Source organism: Pelophylax lessonae (assembly GCF_965119305.1).
Source record: "Pelophylax lessonae genome assembly, chromosome: 3".
NCBI lineage: Eukaryota > Metazoa > Chordata > Amphibia > Anura > Ranidae > Pelophylax > Pelophylax lessonae.
In genome coordinates this window covers 188,903,951-188,926,607 of record NC_138770.1, presented here as the reverse complement: position 1 = coordinate 188,926,607, position 22,657 = coordinate 188,903,951, and the positions used below count along the sequence as shown (strand labels likewise).

The 22,657-nt window shown below is 49.0% G+C and overlaps 1 protein-coding gene across 1 annotated transcript in view; it reads right to left on the bottom strand.

Moving 5' to 3' along the window:
- Positions 1 to 22,657, bottom strand: part of PER2 (period circadian regulator 2) — a 141,922-nt gene that overhangs the window by 4,382 nt on the left and 114,883 nt on the right. The window contains exon 21 of the mRNA XM_082252090.1: positions 18,569 to 18,713. Within this exon, the coding sequence (XP_082108216.1) occupies positions 18,569 to 18,713 (145 nt within the window). The remainder of the gene's footprint in view (positions 1 to 18,568; positions 18,714 to 22,657) is intronic.

Below are 22,657 nucleotides of genomic sequence, written 5' to 3'. Positions count from 1 at the left end.
TGTCTTACCGCAAAATCCATTTCTCTGATGTTCATTAACAGACACAGCTCCTGATATTCTTAACCATTGGATTATCCTGCCCCCTACAGGAGTAGGACACTAGGCAGGAAAAAAAAAGACAGACTATGCCTAAGGGCAGTCCCAGGGAGTATACTCCCCCTCTCTGCTATAGGTACTCAGTTTTGTTACAAGCAGTGTTACAACTCCACAGAGGGGTGGGTGCTGTGTGTCAATGAACATCAGAGAAATTGATTTAACGGTAAAACAATATTCCCATTTTCCCTTTCATTTATTGACAGACACAGCTACTAATTTTCTTAACCATTGGGACGTCCCAAAGCAGTGTCAAACATGAGGGGTGGGAACAGCAAGAAAAAATTCCCAAGGCTAAACCATAGCCAACCCGGCAACAGGAGCTCAACCAAAAACAACTGGAGCCCACCTGAAAAACATTACACCATCAGGTCCTCTTAACAGCAGTCTGCAAAAACCTTGCAGGCAAACGAAGCACCTGCAGATGCCAACACATCCACTTTATAGACTTTATAGACTTTTATGAAAGTGTGCACCAGAGACCAGGTGTCCACCTTGCAAACCTGCGTCACCGACGCATGATGACGGAAGGCCCAGGAGGCACTGAACGCCCGAGTGCGCCTTGATGGGGAAAGGAGAAACAGGATTCTTGATTGAATAGGCCTGAGTCACCGTCTGTCTTATCCATCTGGAAATGGTCGCAGAGGAAGCAGACAGTCCTTTCAGACGCCCATGCGCGAGCACAAACAGTGAGTCTAACTTCCTAAATGACTCCATAGCTGCCAGATGCACCCGAATTGCCCTAACCACATCCAGGGCATGCAAAACAATTTCCTTAGGATGTTTTGGCCTGGGAAACAGGGAAGGCAACACAATGTCTTAATTCAAATGGAAAATCAGAGACAAGCTTTGGAAGGAACAATGGACAGGGGCGAAGAACCACCTGATCTCTTAACAACCAAATAAGGTGGGCGACAGGATAACGCCGCCAGTTCCAACACCCTGCGCACATAGGCGATTGCCACCAAAAAGGCCACCTTCTGGGACAGCGTAAGCAGGGGAATCTCCTGAAGATTTTCAAAGGGAGGCTTCTGGAGAACTGAGCGCACCACCTTGAGGTCCCAAAGTGGTAAGAGAGACTGCACTGGAGGAGCCAAGTGTGGCAACCCCTGAAGAAAGGTACATACGAGGGGGTGCGTGGCCAAAGGTCCTTGAAAGAAGACCGCCAAGGCCGACACCTGGCCCTTGATTTACCCAAAGCCAGTTTCTGCTCAAGCCCCCCACCCCTCCCCCGTTGAAGGAGCAGCCAAGCCGTCAAAGCCAGAGACTGTAAAGCAGTAAGAAAGATCGGCCCTTGGGACAACAGATCCTCCCTGAGAGGTAGTCTCCAAGGGACATCGGCGACCAGCCGCACCAGGTAGGCGTACCAAGACCAGCGAGTCCAGTCTGGGGCCAATAAAATTACCTGAATCCCTCCTGACTCTATCCTGTGCAGGAGTCTTGGCAGAAGCTTGAGAGGAGGGAAGGCGTACATCAGATGATACTGGCCCCATGGGGGCCACCAGCGCGTATGTTGTGTCCGCCAGATGATCCCGTGACCATGCCACAAACCTCTGCACCTTTCTGTTGAGCCGAGACGCCAACTGATCCACCTCGGGGATGCCCCACCGGAGACATACCTGATAAAACACCTCCAGGTGAAGGGACCACTCCCCTTAGTCCAACGCCTGTCGACTGAGATAATAAGCCTGCCAATTTTACACCCCCGGAATGTCCCCACTCTTTAGCGACAATCCTGTCAAAATAGGAGGGGAAAGGAAAACACCTTTGCTGCTCTGGATGTCTTGTGAGTGCCAAAGGGAACCGGTGCCTCCGTCGCAGCTTCAGCTGCGTCCTCCATCTTTAAAGTCTTACACACAGACACAATCAGTGCATCCACCAGCGCCTTTTCGTGCGCAGCTACGGGTGTAGAGGAATCATTCGCACCATCTGAGAATGCAGGGCACGTGGTAGCAGACCCAGCAGAGTGAGCCACGTCCGCGACGGCCGAATCAGATTCAGGATCTCAAGAAACAGATGAGGCAGGGGAAGCGGGGGGGGGGGGGTGGAGCTTTTTGCTAGCCCGCCGCCCAAAAGCCATCTCCACCCGAGACACGAAGGACTCCAGGACTGCCGACAGTGCATCAATGGATGGTTGGGACCCAGAGGGCCCCGCAGCCTCTGAGAGGGGGTCAGGTGGGGAAACGTGCTCAAAAGACTCCATGAGTCAATAGGGGTAGGTAGGGGGGGCTGCCAGTGTTGGTCCACTGTGTGCGCAGCGAGCCAATCATACAAGCAGGAAACAGGATTTGGGCGGGGGAGCAATCTGTACACCAACATCAAGTTTCAAAACCTATCTGTACTACTGTGTTGCAGTATGGTGCAATATTATAGCATGTGCTACATGGAATTGTGCATCGTGTTCCCATTCATTCTGCACGGAGCCCTGATGCACCTTGCCGACAGGCTTGTGCTGCGCTGCCAGAAATGGTACATGCACCATCGTTGGTGAGTTTTGCAGTGTTAGGTAGCTCATTCAAATGAAAGGACTGCCTTAACATAACACATTTTACCAGGCACAGCAAGAATATGCATGTGCTCTCTAAACATTAGAAATACTACAGGCTAAAAACAAAGCAGTCATTTTTTTTTAGCGATAATTATCAAATGGCTGTGTAAAAAGTATGCACGTTGTGCTATTTTATCTCCACAAGGGGAGTGTGCTTTTAAATTGAATGATGCATCCATACATACAGTGCACAGAGAATTATTATACATACTTATGTATACCCACCCGAAAACCATGACATATTGTGAAGTACTGCTCTCCCAGAGAGCAAAGCAAGGAAATTTAACAAATGTAATAGATTTATCAATTTTAAAATAGAACTTTATGAAAAAAAGAAAACATGGGCGAACAAGCAGGATTTTGAATGCAGAAGAGACATGCTAGGTCTCTTCTGCATTAAAGTTTCTTATCTGCCTGTCCACCCCTGTAGCGCATGCCCAGCTCACTGTAAAAAACTTTGGCAATGCTGAGCTGACTGAACTCCCGCACATACATGGGAGTAACAATCATTTCAGCCTGGCCAATGACAGCAGCTGGCAATTGATACTTGGAAGCAGGCAGCCCCAAGATGTCAGCAGCTGGCGGGGTGCTCTGGGACTGAGCATCGCAGGAATCAAGGAGAGTGAGTATAGTTCCCCTTTAACTGCTTATCATTTTTCACTTTATCCAGCTTTTTATTTAGATGGCAAGTGCTTCAAGGGCCACCCAGAATGCATATATTGCAGTTTTTGACACCAAAAGCTAGATGTTCAGGTTGATTTACTAAAAGGAAAAAAAACGGAATTTTTGTAAAATCTTACCTGTAAAATTCCTTTTTCTGAGTCCTCCGACAGTCGCCGCCTCTTCATATTCGTCACATATGGGGTATTAGACTTTGCTCCGAAGGAGTAGCTAGGCAACAGAATATGTTAACATTAAAGCTTTTAACATATCCCACCCTCAAGGGGTGGTCCCCTCAGTCAATACCCTCCTACTTCCTGCAACCATATCTCAGTTTCAGTGGAATAGCAGTAGAGTATACAACCAAACCCCAAAAGAGGGGCGGGGGCGGCGACTGTCGGAGGACTCAGAGAAAGGAATTTTACAGGTAAGATTTTACAAAAATTCAGTTTTCTCTTACGTCCTCCGACAGTCGCCGCCTCTTCATATTCGTCACATATGGGGACGTCCCAAAGCAGTGCAAACATGAGGGGTGGGAAATGCATCCGCGCCGAAAGGCAACGCAGTCTCCGCATCAAAGAAAGGAACCTTACCAAAGAAAGGAAACCAGCTGGGCAACAGGAAAAACAAGTGCTCAACAGGAGCAACAACCCAGGAAAAGACAAATAACCAGGGGATAAAAAATTTATCCCAACAGCCAGAGGTCTCCAACAAGGGACCCTAGGGAATTGCAGCACTAAGAACCTTGCGGCCAAAGGAAGCATCCGCCGATGCCTGAACATCTACTTTGTAGAATTTTGTGAAAGTATGCACGGTCGACCAGGTCGCCGCCTTACACACCTGGGCTACAGAAGCCCCATGACGACAGGCCCAAGACGTACTCAGAGATCTAGTAGAGTGCGCCTTCACAGGCACAGGGGGAACCTTCCCCTGCAAGGCATACGCCTGTTCAATGGTCTGCCTGATCCATTTGGCGATGGTAGAGGCCGACGCCGCCATGCCCTTCCGAGGACCCTCTGGAAGAACAAACAAGGAGTCCGTCTTTCGAAAAGACTCAGTCGATTTAAGGTAAACCCTTATCGCCCGAACAACATCCAAAGAATGTAATCTCACCTCCTTTGGATGTTTAGGCTTCGCGCACAGCGAAGGCAAGACAATATCCTCATTAAGATGGAATTCCGAAACTCGTTTCGGAAGAAAAGAAGGATTAGGTCGCAAGACCACCTTATCCAAATGAACAACCAGATACGGAGACTTGCAGGACAAAGCCGCCAGCTCCGACACTCTGCGAGCCGAAGTGATCGCAACCAAAAAGGCGACCTTTTTGGACAACATAGACAACGAGATCTCCCTGATCTGTTCAAAAGGAGCACGTTGTAACACAGATAGAACGAGATTCAAGTCCCAAGGGGGCAGAGGATCCCTCCTAGGAGGAACCAGATGCCGCACACCCTGAACAAAAGTGCCAACCAAGGAGTTGGAAGCCACGAGACGTTGAAACAGAACGGCCAGCGCAGACACCTGACCCTTTATCGTAGCCAGCGCCAAACGCTGATCGACACCCATTTGAAGGAAGGACAGCACTCGGGAAACCGAGTACGTGCGGGGAGAAAACCCCCTGGACTCACACCAAGCAAAATAGGCCTTCCAAGTACGGTAATAAACCTTCCCCGAGGAAGACTTCCTCGCGTTGATCAAGGTATGAACGACCTCTGGGGAGAGACCCTTCTCCTTCAGGACCTCGGTCTCAACAGCCAGGCCGCCAAAGCCAGTGACTGTAAAGCAGGATGGTATATCGGTCCTTGAGACAGGAGATCGTCTCGAAGAGGCAGACGCCACGGGGCGTCGACCGCCAGATTCACGAGGTCTGCGTACCAGGACCGGCGAGGCCAGTCCGGTGCCACAAGAATCACCGTGCTGCGTTCCGAGTGTAACCTGCGAAGGAACCTGGACAGCAACTGAATCGGTGGAAACGCGTACATCAGCCTGTACTGATGCCACGGGGCCACTAAGGCGTCCGACGCGTCTGCCCGAGGGTCACGCGTCCTTGCCACGAACCTTCTCACCTTGTTGTTGAGACGAGACGCGAACAGGTCCACATCTGGAAGACCCCACTTCGCGCACAACATCTGGAAGACAGCCGGGTGGAGAGACCATTCCCCCTGATCCAGGGTCTGGCGACTCAGATAGTCCGCCTGCCAGTTCTCCACCCCCGGAATGTGAACCGCCGTTATCGCCGGGACATGAGTCTCGGCCCAAGACAGAATGTCGGCCACTTCTCGAGCCGCTCGGGCACTCCTGGTGCCCCCTTGGTGGTTGATGTAGGCCACCGCCGTGGCATTGTCCGTCTGCACCCGAACCGGGCAGCCCTGCAGCCGGTCCGTCCAGCGATGAAGATAGAGACTTATCGCGCGCAATTCCAGAATGTTGATCGGAAGGGAGGACTCCCCCTCCGACCAAGTCCCCTGGGCGGACAGAACGCCCAGAACACCACCCCAGCCCGACAGGCTGGCATCCGTGGTGATTACCGTCCACGAGATAGGACGAAACGACTTGCCCCCGGACACCATCGGGGACTGGAGCCACCACAGAAGGTCTCTTCTGGTGCGATGACTCAACGAGATTTGAAGATCCAGAGATTGAGGTCGCCCGTCCCACATGGACAGGATCTCCGCTTGGAGACCCCGCGTGTGAAACTGGGCGAAGGGAATCGCCTCGAAGGCCGAGACCATCAATCCCAGACATCTCATGCACGTCCGCAGAGACGAGTGCGGAACGTCCCTGAGGGACCTGACTTCCTCCTGAAGAGTTCTGAGTTTGTCTTCCGGCAGGAAGACCTTCGCCTGCACCGAGTCCAGAATCATTCCCAGGTAGGGAAGACGAACCGACGGACTCAGTGTCGACTTTGGAAAATTTATCGTCCAACCAAACTCCTGCAGAGTTTGCATCGTGACAGACAGGTCCTTCTCCAGACCCTGGCTGGTCGCAGACCGAACCAGAATGTCGTCCAGATACCCCAGGACAGAAATGCCCTGGGCCCTCAATGCCAGAACTGGTGCAAGCACCTTGGTGAAGACCCGCGGAGCCGAGGCGAGACCAAAGGGCAACGCCACGAACTGGTAGTGATCCTCCGTAATGGCAAATCGAAGGTACCTCTGGTGACCCTTGAAAATGGGGATGTGAAGATACGCATCCTTCAAATCGATGGAGGCCATGAATTCCCCCGGAACCAGGGCAGCCACCACCGACCGCAGGGATTCCATGCGGAACTTGCGAACCCGCACAGAGCGGTTCAGAGCCTTCAAGTCCAGAATTGGACGAACCTTGCCCTCCTTTCTGGGCACGGTGAACAGATTGGAATAAAACCCCCGAAATCTGTCCCGATGAGGCACCGGAACTACCACTCCCTGAGCCCTCAGGTCCCGCACCGCCAGGTGCAGGTCCCGTAAACGCTCTGGAGACAGTTGAAGATTTGAGGGAAAAAATCTGCTCTCCGGCCGAGAGAGAAACTCGATCTTGTAACCAGATCGAACGATCTCCTGAACCCATCTGTCCCGCACGCGGGCCAACCAGGGCTGAAGAAAACCGAGCAAGCGTCCCCCCACCCCAAAACTAGGTGAGGGCGCCCCTTCAGGCCGCACTGTTATGGGCTGCGGATCCAGATTGACCGGACTTCTGTTTTCCAGACCAGGGCTTCTTCTGAGAGCCTTGACCTTTGAACGGTTTGCCCTTGTAGTGCGACCGAAAGGCACGAAAGGACCCCTGAGGGGGCCGAAAATTAGCATGCTTCTTCCCAGAAGCCCCCTTAGCCTTGGGGAAATGGGGCAAGAGAGTGCTCTTACCTCCGGTGATCCCCTTAATCAACACATCCAAGGACTCCCCAAAAAGGCGAGACCCATCATAAGGTAGATTGGCTAAGGTCTTACGTGAAGACTGGTCCACCGACCAACATTTCAACCAAACCAGGCGGCGAGACAACACCGCCACGCTGTGCACACGTGCAGCCAACGGGACTAGGTCCAAGTCCGCATCACACAGATACATGACACCCTGGTGGATTTGATCCACCATATCCAGGGTCGCCGGCGAGGCCGAATCGGCCACTAGGACGCGCCTAAGCATCTGCGTCCAACTTGCAACCGCCTGGGCCGCCATGAGAGAGGCAAACAGAGCCTTAAGCATAGAACCCGTAACAGAATAAGTATGACGGGCAAGAGACTCCAATCTCCTATCCGTGGCATCGCGGAACACAGGGGAATCCTCTGCAGGAATCGCAGTGGATTTGTTTAAAACCGCAATTGCGTGATCCACTGGGGGTGGCACACACCACCTTTCGTCAGTGGAAGGCGAGAAAGGATAACGCAGCTTGAACCTACTTGGTACAGCAAAAGGTTTGCGCAGATTGCGCCATTGTTCCTTAACAGCGCGCTGAAAATCATCATTGCAGGGAAAAACCTGCGGCGTCCTGCGTTTTCTCTGCGTCCCATAAGCCGCTAAGGCAGCGGAGGGACACACTTCATCCTGCAAACGCAGCGTTTGTTTTATGGAAGCAAGCAATTCATCCATGATTGCAAGCTCTTCAGGCGAGCCAGGGGGAGAATTATCAACCCCTTCAACTTCAGCCTCCACCTCGGACCCCACTAGATCCAGGGAGGAGCGGGACCCCGATAAGGAGGCCCCCGCCATAACAGCCCCATCACCTTCACCCTCAGAATCAGAGGAAAGAGAAACTCTGGGTCTTTTAGTAGATTGAGCAGCCACCAGCATCTGCACCTGAGCAGCAAGGCCAGCCACAATAGTGGCTAAATCCCCCCCTGGGGGGGAAACAGCAGTCCCCTGGCTTTCCACCAAGGCGGTAGGAAATTTGCCCTCCTGAGAATCCATTGCCCCTATTACAAATGCCGGATAATAAAGGGTTAACTGCCCCTTTAACAAGCGCGGCGAGCGCAGCCCACCGCACCACACACAAGCACAATGAGACCCCCACAGGGACAATAAAACTGACACAGGCAATGGATAAGAAGGATATAACCTGAGGAGACCCTCGCCGCTGCTGCTGCCTCGATCAGTGTTCCTGGAGAAGAGGAAGTGATGCTGCCAGGGCGCTCTATGAAAGCCTATGGGAGGCTACAAGAAAATGGCCGCCATGCATGTAGAACATGAGGCCGGAGCGAATGCAGGCAAAATGGCGCCGTTTGGCGCTGAAACCGCCGCTCCACAGTACAGTAATGCACACATGTCATCCAGGTATAAAAAAACATGTCAGATCGCCGCAGCGATTGCTGTATAGTGCCCAAACATGCCCAAAACATGCCCCACAGCTTCTCACACTGACAAGGCTGACACACACAGTGTCACACAGCTCCCCCCCCCCCTTGCAGCCCACAGCATGCAGCCGAGTGATAGGGAGACAAACAGTGTGAACAGAGGCAGGTTACACAGTCCCAGACTGACACCCCCCCAGACAGACAGGTCCCCACATAGATACACTTACCTCACAATGGCGTGGGGGACCCGCACAGGCGAACAAGCCGCTGCACATGAGGCAGGGAGAGTCGCATACAAGACGCACAGAATGGGGGTTATGAAACCGCACAGCGTCCAGTGAGGTAGCCACCTCACCAATCATCCCTGCACCGAACAGGGATGGGTCGTTCACTGTGCCAGGAGCGTTACCTGGCTGAACGCTCGATGGCAGGCTGGGAAGCCACTGACCCACGACCTGCGACCAGGGGGGATCAGCCCGAGACCCAGCCCGCATGATCCTCTTCATCCGAAGAACTAACTAACGCTGACAAAAAGAACAGCTAAGTAAAGGTAGAGAGAAAACTCAAACAAAAAATCAAAAAAGAAGAAAGAGTCTGGGGCACAAAGCCCCAGCACAGAGAGAGCCAGCCACTCCTGACAAGCTAGACATTGAAACTGAGATATGGTTGCAGGAAGGAGGAGGGTATTGACTGAGGGGACCACCCCTTGAGGGTGGGATATGTTAAAAGCTTTAATGTTAACATATTCTGTTGCCTAGCTACTCCTTCGGAGCAAAGTCTAATACCCCATATGTGACGAATATGAAGAGGCGGCGACTGTCGGAGGACGTAAGAGAAATAGAATTTTTGTAAGAACTTACCATAAAATTATTTTCTCTGAGTCCTCTGACAGTCGCAGCCCATTCAGTATTCCTTCACCATTGGGTAATGGCGCCCTCTGCAGGAGCAGGCTAGGCAGTGAAAAGGCTTAGCAAAAGCTTTACACAAAGACACACCTCTAGGGGGCAGTCCCTCAGACTTTACCCTTAATCACTCAGTGCTGCTCTTCAGTTTCGTAGCAAGCAGCACAGGAAGACCACTAACCCCAAAATAGAGGGGCGGGTGCTACGACTGTCAGAGGACTCAGAGAAAATAATTTTACTGTAAGTTCTATTTTCTCATTCGTCCTCTGACAGTCGCAGCCCATTCAGCATTCATCATTGGCATGTCCCAAAGCAGTGCAGATGTGAGGGGTGGGAAAGACGCAACCAAAGAAAAAAAACAGCCATGTGTTAATAAGGCCAGAGAAAAAAACTGAGCCAACCAGGCAACAGAAGCTCAACAGGAGCCAACCCCAGAACAAAATTCACCCCAAGAAGAGACAGACAGAACAACACGTCTCTTTAACAAACCGCCACGCTCAAAACTTTGCGGCCAAAGGAAGCATCTGAAGATGCCAAAACATCAATCTTGTAGAATTTTGTGAAAGTTTGCACAGACGACCAGGTCGCCGCTTTGCACACCTGAGCCACAGAAGCCTGATGGCGAAAAGCCCAAGAGGCACTCATGGCTCTAGTAGAGTGTGCCCTCACCGGGAAAGGAGGCACCTGACCCTTTAGTGAATAGGCCTGAACAATAGTCTGTCTGATCCATTTGGAAATGGTTGCAGCAGACGCAGCCGAACCCTTCCAAAGTCCCTCACGAAGGACAAACAGGGAGTCAGACTTCCGAAAAGACTCCGTGGCCGTCAGGTAAGCCCTGATCGCCCGGACCACATCCAATGAATGCAAGGCAAATTCCTTGGGATGCTTGGGCTTCGCGCAAAGCGAAGGCAACACAATGTCCTCGTTGAGGTGAAAATCCGACACCACCTTGGGGAGAAAAGACTGATTAGGTCTCAAGACTACTTTATGCCAGATAAGGCAAACGGCAAGACCGAGCCACCAGTTCAGGAACTCTGCGAGCAGAAGTGATAGCCACCAGAAAGTCCACTTTCTGAGACAACACAGGCAGAGTGATTTCTCTGATGTTCTCAAAGGGGGGCCATAGCAAAACGGGCAAGACCAAATTCAGGTCCCACGGAGGCAAAAGGAGCCCTCCGCGGTGGAGCCAGATGACGCATCCCTTGAATAAAGGTGCAAAATCAGGGAGTTAGTCACCAAGGGACGCTGGAAGAAAATAGCCAAGGCTGACAACTGACCTTTGATCGTGACCAAAACGCTGATCCACACCTTCCTGCAGGAAGGCCAAAACCCTCGCCACCAAAAAGGAGCAAGGATGAAACCCTTGCGACTCACACCAGGCAATATACGCTTTCCAGGTACGATGGTAAATCTTCCTGGAGGTAGTGTTCTGAGCTTTCAACAAGGTAAGAATGACAGAATCTGAGAGACCTCTGTCTCTCAACACCTGGCTTTCAACAGCCACACCGTCAAAGCCAGAGACTAAAGCAGGATGGAATATCGGCCCTTGAGACCGTAGATCTTCTCTCAGAGGAAGCCGCCAGGGAGGCTCAACGACCATCTGCACGAGGTCCCCATACCAAGACCGACGAGGCCAGTCTGGAGCCGCCAGAATTACCTGCACCTGGTCCGACGCCAACCTTGCCTTGGGTCAGAGCGGGGTATAGGAGCCACCACGAAAGTTCTGTCCTTGAGAGGCGGTTCAAACATATCCTCCTGTCCAACCACTGAGGATCCTTGTTCCACCTGGCAAGAATCTCTGCTTGCAGAGTTCTCATGTGAAACTGAGCAAACGGGATGGCTTCGAAGGCTGAAACCATCAGCCCCAGGGACCGCATGCAGGCCCGTAGAGAGATGAGATCGTTGTCCCTGAGGGACCTGATCTCGCCCTGTAAGGTCTGAAGTTTTTACTCCGGGTGAAAAACCTTCGCTTGAGCAGAGTCCAGGACCATCCCCAGGTAACTGAGATGGACTGACGGGGTCAGTGCCGATTTCTGGAGGTTGATGGTCCACCCGAACTCCTGGAGCATCTGAACCATGACTGTCAGATCGCTCGATAAAGTGGCACATGAGCTCGCCCTCAACAGGAGGTCATCCAGATAACCAAGGACTGCAATCCCCCTCTTGCACAGAAAGACCAGCACCAGAGCCAAAACATTGGTGAATTGGTGGGAGCCGAAGCTAGACCAAAGGGTAACACCACAAATTCAAAATGCGCCTCTGCCACTGCGAAGCGGAGATACCGCTGATGACCTTCATAGATAGGGATGTGCAGATAAGCATCCTTTAAGTTGATGGAGGCCAGAAAATTTTCTTGACATAACGACGCCACCATTGACCGGATGAATTCCATCCAGAACTTCTTCCCCCCGCAAAAAGCGGTTCAGAGACTTGAGATCCAGAATCGGACACACTTTGCCCTCTTTTCTGGGCACCGTCAACAGGTTGGAATAGAACCCAGGAAACCTGTCCCGCTGAGGGACTGGTATAAGAACTCCTTGGGCAAGAAGATCTTGCACAGCCCCCCTTGAGATCTCGCAAACTATCGGGAGACAGGCGGAGATTTGATGGAAAGAACCTGTCTGCGGGGCGAGATCGAAACTCAATCTTGTACCCTGAGCGAATCAATTCGTGAACCCACCTCTCCCAAGTTTGGGATAACCAGGGTTCCTAAAAGCAATGCAGATGTCCCCCCCCATCCCTGAAACGGGTGAGGGCATCCCTTCCGGCAGAGGAGGACTGGGCCGCTGCACCGGACTGACCGGCCTTTGGCCTCCTGGACCATGGCTTCTTATGACTGCCGGAGGCTTTGAAGGATTTACCTTTTTCCTGTGCCCCTGAAGCACGAAAGGACCCACAATGAGCCTTGAAGGAAGGACCCCGCCGACCGCGGGGCGATTTTCCCTTAGCGGTTTGGGGCAAAAGGGTACTCTTACCCCCCCACGTAAGAACCTTGACCAGCTCATCCAAGGGATCCCCCAAATAAGGGACATCAGACACAGTCTTCTTGGAGGCATGGTCAGCCGACCAGCTCTTTAACCAAACTATGTGGCGGAGTGCGATCCCAACTGCAGATAACCTTGCGGCCAAAGGAGCCTCGTCCAAGGCCGCGTCACACAGGTATACCACGGCCTGGGCAATTTGATTTCTCTAGGTCAAGGACAGTTGGAGGGGCCGACTCTGCCACCAAGCTGCGCCTAAGCACCTTGAACCATTCAGTGACCATCTGTGAAACCATCACAGAAGCGAACACAGGTTTGAGCAGAGAGCCCGCAACAAAATACATGTGGCGGGAAAGTGTCTCCACGCGCCTATCTGTCGGGTCTCTAAACACCGGGGAGTCCTCCACAGGCATCACCATAGATTTATTCAACCTGGAAACAGTGTGGTCCACCTTAGGTGACACTGTCCAGCGATTGTTGACAGTGTCCGCAAAGGGATAGCAGCGTTGAAACCGCTTAGGCACCGCCAGCATATGCTTAATGCGACACCACTTAGTTCACGGTTTCGTGAAACTCCTCAGGACAGAGGAAAACCTGACCAGACTTCTGGGCTTTGCGGGACCCAAAGGAAACCCGCTTACCTGACTGGGTGGGCTCATCAACAGTATTCAAAGTCTCCCCGACGGAGTGAATAAGTACTAGTGATCGACCAATATCGTTTTTAGAATGCCGATACCGATATTTTGGTCATCGGATATCGGCCGATATTTTCGGACATGTAAAAAAATGTTTTTTGTTTTTTTTCCAAAAGGTACTACTTGTGGAGGGATCTGGGGGTCTAAAAGACCCCAAACCCCGCCTCGGCACTGAAAAGCATTCAAAACGCCAAGTTTGGCTGGTTTGAATGCTGTCAGTTTTTTTAATTCGGTGCCGAGTACCCGGAAATGATGTCATGACATCACTTCTGGGTTTTTTTACATGGAGACCGGCGCATGCGCACTTGCGGCAGGGATACCGGCTTTCACAGGAACACATCCTCATGCTACACCGGGTCTTCTCTTCGGTGGCGGCGGTAGGATGCCCAGGTCTTGCAGTGGGACGGGAGACCCGAGTGAGCCGTGGAAGACAGCGGGAGGGGGGACACGTCCCCTCCCGATTCTTGTAATGACAGCCGAGCGGCTTCTCAGGCATCATTCAGATATTCTTTTCTGCCGATGATTCCCTGCACTGTAAAAACAATCATAGCGGCTGTTCAGCCGCTTGATTATTGTTATAGGATGTAAAAATGTAAAGTACCCCTGTACCCGCACGCAGAAGCAAATGCGTGCGTAGCGTCCACATATGTAAAGTGCAATTAAACCACGTTAAATATCGCCACGAACGTGAGAGAAACAATTCCAGCCCAAAACATCCTCTGTAGCTCTGAACTGGTAACCTGTAAACAATTTGAAAGCATTGCCTATAGAGATTTTAAGTACCAAAGTTTGGCGCCATTCTACGAGTGTGCGCAATTTTAAAGCATGATATGTTAGGTATCTATTTACTTAGCGTAACATCATCTTTCACAATATACAACAAAAAGTGGCTAACTTTAGTGTTTTTTTTTTTTTAATTCATACGTTTTTTTTTCGGCACTTTCTCCTATTCTTCTTTGCAGGACCTCTCAAGCTCCATCAGTTTGGATGGGGAGCAATGGTGCACAGCCATTTTCAGATCTCTCCAGAGATGTTCATTCGGGTTCTGGCTTGGCCACTCAAGGACATTAATAGAGTTGTCCAGTAGCCAATCCTTTGCTATCTTGGCTGTGTGCTTAGGGTCATTGTCCTGTTGGAAGATGAACCTTCGCCCCAGTCTGAAGTCCAGAGAACTCTGGAGCAGGTTTTCATCAAGGATGTCTATGTACGTTGCTGCATTCATTTTTCCTTCAATCCTGACTAGTCTCCCAGTTCCTGTTGCTGGAAAAAAAAAACATTCACACAGCATGATGCTGCCACCACCATGCTTTACTGTAGGGATGGTATTGGTAAGGTGAATAGCAGTTCCTGTTTTTTTCCAGACATGACGTTTGCCATTCAGACCAAAGAGTTCAATCTTTGTTTCATCAGACCAGATAATTTTGTTTCTCATGGTTTGAAAGTCCTTTAGGTTCCTTTTGGCAAACTCCAGGCGGGCTGTCATGTACCTTTTACTGAGAGGTGGCTTCCATCTGGCCACTCTACCATACAGGCCTGATCAGTGGAGTGCTGCAGAGACAGTTCTTTACGAAGGTTCCCCTCTCTCCACAGAGAAATGCTGGAGCTCTGTCAGAGTGACCATTGAGTACTTTTTTTTTATATATATTTTTTTTAAATTACATTGTATCTTTATGTTTCTCACTTACTATCAGAAGGGATAAATGACACCGCTTGTGATAACATGGGCCATGACAAGTTCTTTTTTATTGAGAGATCTGGGGTCTATTAGACCCCAGATCTGTCCTCTGCCCTTCAAAGCATCGGATTAAACCAAGATCAATTTGTTCAAGCCAGTAACTGCTGGTTTACATGAGAATGAACCCAAAAGTGACTAAATCCTCATTGCTTCTGGTTTCTGTCATCACACAGTAGGAGGAACATCAGTTCCTCTCACTGTGTCCCAGGCACCAGATGCCACCATCTGATGTCGCATCCTTACCAAGCTCCCCAATCCCAAGGGAGAGCCCAAGAAAAGTGGTGTCGGGAGAGGGTGGGACCCCCTTCCACTGTCTGTAAAAGTAATCCAGTGGCTTCTTAGCCGCTAGGATTACTTTTACACTGTAGGGAATCGCCGGCCTTAAAAAAATAATCTTGATCATTGCTGCAGCAATGACTGAAATATATCCATGCAATCCAGCAACATATGGGTAAATCGCTGGTCAGTACATGGTTAAACAACTCTCAACATTCTCAAACAGTGTTAGGATATGCGAACACCTCTGTCCTACTAAGATATGCTACCCTGTCTACATGTTTGAAACAAGGTATTTACAGGCAAAATTTTATACAGTTAGTTTCTGGCTGGTCACGTGACCTCTGGAAAATCTCCTCCACCAATCTAATGGCTACAGCGGGGATGACAGTAATCTTTAGCGTTACTGCAGACTACTAATAGTGGCAGAAGGGAAGGGGAGAGAAGGGAAGGGGAGGGGAAGAGATCGGCACACACACAGGTGCTGACAGGCAGGGAAGGACAGGGCGAGAGGGCAGCAACAGGATGACGGAGGCTAAGGGGGGACGCAGGAACAGGAAGGATCAACCAGTTTTTTTTTTTTTTTTACATCATAGAAAGGGACAGATTAGACAGAACAGGGACTGTTCTGTTTACCCTGCCATAAGGGAACAGGATCTCTTATTTCTTAGGATTAGGGTTACCACCTCTTTAAGCACTAATAAGCATGTTCTCCCCTCTGGTATCTTCTAGGTGTTCTGCTTCCCTCCCACAATCAAAATGGTAATAAACTGGTACTTTCCACAAACTGAGTGTAGCTCGGAGGTTTCAGCAGGGACCGGCAAATTTTCGATTAGTGTGTGGCCATCCCAGCCAAATTGACTTCTGTCGAGGAAACATGTTTGAAAATGTGTCTTGATCAGTGGATGCAGCGGCTGATTCTGGCAGTGACGAGTGCTGCTGTCGGAATACAATATTTTTGTGGGGTTTTTTTTTCAGCTTGCGGGCTTAGTGAAAAAGATCATCAACAATGTATGGCCAGCTTAAGACTGTAATCTTATACAGGGCAGAGACTGATGAATATGGTACTATGTAAATGTTCCATGTATACAAAAAATAAAACTAACAACACATGGGTCTTAACAGCAACAAAGTTTATACTTAAAAAAAAACAAAAAACACTCACAAAGTAGTTGCAAACACTTTATCCTGATTCGTAGAGCTAGCTGACTCCCCCCTAACAGTACAGTGGGAACTAATCATAAAGGAGATAATCCGACCATGTTCTGTTTACAGGGCCATCACCACCTGCCATGTGTGAGTGCACACAATACCTCCAAATGGCTTCCTAGATAGACACTAGTTTCTCAGGTCAGGCTAAATGTGTCCCAAAACGTAAGATGTCCCAGACAGACCCAGCTATTTCCAGATCAGACTTATCCTGTAACCAATTATAGTTTCTGCCGGGGACAATCCGATTAGCGAATTAACTAGCAGAACTTTGTTTACATTCCAACTGTGGTCTAGAATCTGACATAAAACTAAGTTTTTAGCTTTGAGCGTAAAAAGCCTGGCAATGCTCAGGTCTGCTTTCATCATTATAGTGGGGTGCAAAAATGATTCTCTCATTTACTGCAGGTTTTAACAAAAAATATTACAATAATTGTAGTTTACACACTTGTACCTAAACACAGCTCTATATTTGTAAAATATTAAAGTAAACTGAAATGAATAGCGAGGCCAGGGCATATTATAGACCGTATTCTACTTTGTTTACAATATGAATGTATGCAGTCAATAAATTAAGATCATAGTCGTTGCTTATAATAAACTGTTCACAATCAAAAAGCACATTCTAAGGCTTCATTCACATCTTCTATATGGCCATGCTGTGGTATATATACCTAAAGCTAGGATCCCAGATGTTCCGATCGGTGGCAGCTATTTAGAGTGTAGAATTATGGCCAAAGCTCTTACAGCCATGCTTCTCATGTGGGTCACTGAAGTGCACTTACTTGTTCTCTCATGTGACCCAGAATCAAGTTAAAGCCCACTGTTGACTGATGTCACAGACCCATGCACTCTGGACACATCCCAGCAATTTCAGGATCCATCCAGATGCTTACAGGCAGCTGGCTGGCTCAGCCTCTCAGTGTGCTGCCAAGAGTCTAAGCCTCTGGCTCCTGTCCTGTCCCCACTTCTGCCCGATGCTCCAGTGGGCTCTGGAGAGTCAGAGCAGAGAAGCGGTGATGGACAATCAGTGCTCTGTCAGTGAAAACTGGGTGATCAGCAGTCATGTGATTATTCAGTTCTTGGACTAAGAGCCAGCAGGGGACGATGCTACAGTAAGTAGGTATATATGTATATTTGTTTTTGTTTTTTTCTAATCTAGCAGTTCATCTTTAATGAGAGGCTTAAAGAAGCAGAGCTTGTGGCTGTGAACATATATCTGCACATCCAGCAGTCACCTGTGGTTAGGGACAGTTGTGTGACCTTATCTTTATCCTGGGGGGACATCTGTCCCTAACCACAGGTAACCACTGACCTTCCTTGATCAGGCTTCCTTGGGCTCAACAGGAGAAAAAGTGGGCTGAAAAGTATTAGAAGAAAATAGGTTGACAAAGCCTTACAAAACAAATTTCATTACTCTTCGGGGTCGATTTATGTTTCACACAAGATTCCCACGGCTTTCACTCAAGAGTCACATTTTCTAAAAGAATCGAATGGGGAAAATATGTGAATCCTGGGTGAATATAGTGTAAATCTTTTGTGAAAACATTTATAAATGGATCCCTAAGAGTACTGTAATAAGAGCTGCTTACACAGGCAAAGCCATTATGTAACTGAACTCACAACCCTGGTCCTGAGTGCAATTTCACACTCCCCCATAAAATAATTCTCCCTGAGCAAAATTTCTGTGGTCAGACCATACAAAAGAATTAAGCATTAAAATGTTGCTGACAAATACAAAGGACTGTTTAAAACCTAGCTCCAGCCAAAACTTGCATCTTTAGTTTTTGGATAGTGTGTGAAGGATTAGAATCTGTCATGTTATTATAGCTGCTTGTGCCACATCTTTACTGGGAGGATTTACACAAATACACCTAAACAAGGAGTGACGGAAATTCCTCCCAATGAGGGCACAGGCACTGACAAAAACGTGAGGGAAAATCTCTGCAGTGAAATGATATAATAATGAAGTGAAAGTGAAATTAAAATTTACAACAGTCGTATCCTAAAACTAAATTTTACTAATGAAAGAATAAGTGTATGGCAAACCATGTAAAATACCTTATAATATTAATTGATGGGGTTATGGTTATATTACGGACCTTTCCACAATAACAATAGCAGGCTAACCTGGAGAACATTAGGGATCCCCAGTAAACACATTTGCAGAAGCGCTGAATGGTCATAAATACTTACTGTCACCTCTACTGTCCGCGGAAGTCCTCCCCTCTGTATCCATGGATGTATCTCTCCCAATTCCTTGCGCTGATCTTCTGTAAAGCGTGGCTGACGTTTCTGCATAGATTTCAGCTTAGCCCTATCCTCTCGCAAGACTGAATCAATGTCACTAAAAAACAAAGCACACCAAGTCAGCATAAACACGGTGGGTGATATACATACAAAAAGCCTGCTGGCCTGACTAGCCATAGGTAAGCTCACCCTCACTATGCTATGCTCACACAGAGCTGCACGATTCTGGATAAAATTAGAAGCACCATTTTTTTGCTTAGAATAAATATCACGATCCTCAGCCTATCATCATCTTTTACATTTTTTTTTTTTTTTAAATAATCGGGCTATTTTTTAAAATTCATTCAAGTAAGCCCAATTTTTTTAATTCATTAAAAACAGTAAAGTGTATTTTTTACCAAAAAACTGCAATTGAAAAGCTTGTACGCAAATACAGCGTGACATAAGATTGCAACGATCACCTATTTTATCCTCTAGGGTCTCTGATTATATATATATATATATATATATATATATATATATATATATATATATATATATATATATATATATATATATATATATAATGTTTGAGGGTTCTAAGCAATTTTCTAGAAAAAAATACTGATTTTACCTTGTAAGCAACAAGTGTCAGAAAAAGGCTTACAATTAAAGGGGAAGTAAAGTCATTTATTTTTTTATTTTCTATTATCTTAAAAGTAAAGGCATAATGTGCTAGTATGCATCGCATGCTAGCACATTCTGTGACACTTACCTCCAAATGAAGCCCTCGTCGTCCCCGCTGGAGGACATGTCCATGCTCACTCGTCTTGCTTCCGGGTCCGCGGTATCCGGCTGTGCTACAGTCACCGGTCACGGCAGAGGGCTCTAACAGCACGGGAGGTCGATGACATCATCTGCGCAGTATACAGTAAATATCTCCTAAAGTTTGCAAGTTTAGGAGATATTTACAGTACCTATGGGTAAGCTTTATTATAGGCTTACCTATAGGTACAAACACACAAGGTTTACAACCACTTTAAGAGGTTAAATTGCCCTCACTTACAGACAGAAGTTCATTCTTTTGATCTAAAAGAACAAAATTATACATTGTAAGAGCCGGGTCACACTGCCGCGACCATAAAGTCGCCCCATGTCGGAGCGACTTTTTACCGCGATTTTACCACGACTTTTCCGCGACTTCAGCGCGACTGACGACTGTGTTTGGCCAATCAGAATATGATGTGTTGTGACCCAATTCCCCTTTTCTGTTTTTTTTTTTTTTTTACTCATTTCCTTATTGCCCACCAGTGCCACGTATCAGTGTCCACCAGTGCCACTGCCCACCAATGCCACGTATGTGTCCACCAGTGCCACGAATCAGTGCCACGTATCAGTGTCCACCAGTGCCACATATCAGTGCCAGGCATCAGTGTCCACCAGTGCCAGGCATCAGTGTCCACCAGTGCCAGGCATCAGTGTCCACCAGTGCCAGGCATCAGTGTCCACCAGTGCCAGGCATCAGTGTCCACCAGTGCCAGGCATCAGTGTCCACCAGTGCCAGGCATCAGTGTCCACCAGTGCCACGTATCAGTGTCCACCAGTGCCACGTATCAGTGCCACATATCAGTGCCACGAATCCGTGTCCACCAGTGCCACGTATCAGTGCCACGAATCCGTGTCCACCAGTGCCACGTATCAGTGCCACAAATCAGTGTCCACCAGTGCAACTTATCTGTGTTCACCAGTGCCACTCACACAGACCAAGCAGAGATAATGGAATATATATATATACAGTGGGTACGGAAAGTATTCAGACCCCCTTACATTTTTCACTCTTTGTTATATTGCAGCCACTTGCTAAAATCATTTAGGTTCATTCTTCTTCCTCATGAATGTACACATAGCACCCCATACTGACAGAAAAACACAGAATTGTTGACATTGTTGCAGATTTATTAAAAAAGAAAAAACGGAATTTTTGTAAAATCTTACCTGTAAAATTCCTTTCTCTGAGTCCTCCGACAGTCGCCGCCCACTTCATATTCATCACCAATGGGGTTATGTCCTTTATTCCGTAGGAGTAGCTAGGCAATAGAATATGTTAGTACAAAGACTTTTAACATATCCCACCCCCAGGGGGTGGTCCCCTCAGTACATAACCCTCCACTTCCTGTATCCAACTCAGTTTCAGTGGAATAGCAGTAGAGAGTACATCAAAACCCCAAAAGAGGGGCGGGGGCGGCGACTGTCGGAGGACTCAGAGAAAGGAATTTTACAGGTAAGATTTTACAAAAATTCCGTTTTCTCTTACGTCCTCCGACAGTCGCCGCCCACTTCATATTCATCACCAATGGGGATGTCCCAAAGCAGTGTAAACATGAGGGGTGGGAAGAACACAGCCGCGCCCAAGGCAACGCCGTCTCCCCATCAGAGAAAGGAACCTTACCAAAGGAAGGAAACCAGTTGGGCATAAGAACAAAACACTCGCTCAACAGGAGCAAGAAAACCCAGGGAAAAAACAAAAATCCCAAAAAGCCAAAGAACCCGTAACAAGGGCTCTAGGGAACTGCCGCACTAAGAACCTTGCGGCCAAAGGAAGCATCAGCCGATGCCTGAACATCTACTCTGTAGAATATCGTGAAAGTGTGTACGGTCGACCAAGTCGCCGCCTCACACACCTGAGCCACAGAGGCCCCATGACGACAGGCCCAAGACGTACTCAGAGATCTGGTAGAGTGCGCCTTCACAGGTACAGGGGGAACTTTCCCCCTCAAAGCATAGGCCTGATCAATGGTCCGTCTGATCCATTTGGCGATTGTAGAAGCCGACGCCGCCATGCCCTTCCGAGGACCTCCCGGAAGGACAAACAAGGCATCCGACTTGCGAGAAGACTCAGTCGATGTGAAATAGACTCTTATCGCCCGGACAACATCCAAGGAGTGAAGCAACACCTCAGTCGGATGCTTCGGCTTCGCGCAAAGCGAAGGTTTGACAATGTCCACATTGAGATGAAAGTCCGAAACCCTTTTTTGGAAGAAAAGAAGGGTTAGGTCGCAAGACCACCTTGTCCAAATGCACAACCAGACACGGAGACTTGTAGGACAAGGCTGCCAGCCCCGACACTCGTCGAGTCGAGGTGATAGCCACCAAAAAGGCGACCTTCTTGGATAACAAAGACAGCGGGATCTCCCTGAACCTTTCAAAAGGAGCACGCTGCAACACAGATAGAACTAGATTCAAGTCCCAAGGGGTAAGAGGTTCCCTCCTAGGAGGGAGCAGATGACGTACCCCCCGCACAAAAGTGCTAACCAAAGAATCAGATGCCACAGGCCGTCGAAAAAGAACGGCCAAAGCAGACACCTGACCCTTGATCGTGGCCAGCGCCAGACGCTGGTCAACACCCGTCTGAAGGAAGGGCAACACCCTAGACACCGAATAAGTGTCAGGAGAGAAACCCCTGGATACGCACCAGGCAAAATACGCCTTCCAAGTACGGTAATAAACCTTCCCCGAGGAAGACTTCCTCGCATTTATTAAGGTGTGAATGAACTCAGGGGAAAGACCCCTGTTCTTCAGGACTTCGGTTTTAACAGCCAGGCCGTCAAGGCCAGCGACTGTAAAGCAGGATGGAAGATCGGTCCTTGCGACAGAAGATCTTCTCGAAGAGGCAGACGCCACGGGGCGTCGATTGCCAGATTTACGAGGTCTGCGTCCCAGGACCGGCGAGGCCAGTCCGGTGCCACAAGAATCACCGTGGTCGGTTCCGCGAAGGAACCTGGACAGCAATTGAATCGGCGGGAACGGATACATCAGTAGGTACTGATGCCACGGGGCAACCAACGCTTCCGACGCGTCTGCCCGAGGATCGCACTCCTTGCCACGAACCGTGGTACTTTGTAGTTCAGACGAGACGCGAACAGGTCTACCTCCGGAAGACCCCACCTCGCGCACAACATCTGGAAGACAGCCGGGTGAAGGGACCATTCTCCCTGGTCCAGGGTTTGACGGCGGCAAATAATAAACCGCCTGCCAAATTTTCACCCCCGGAATGTGACCTGC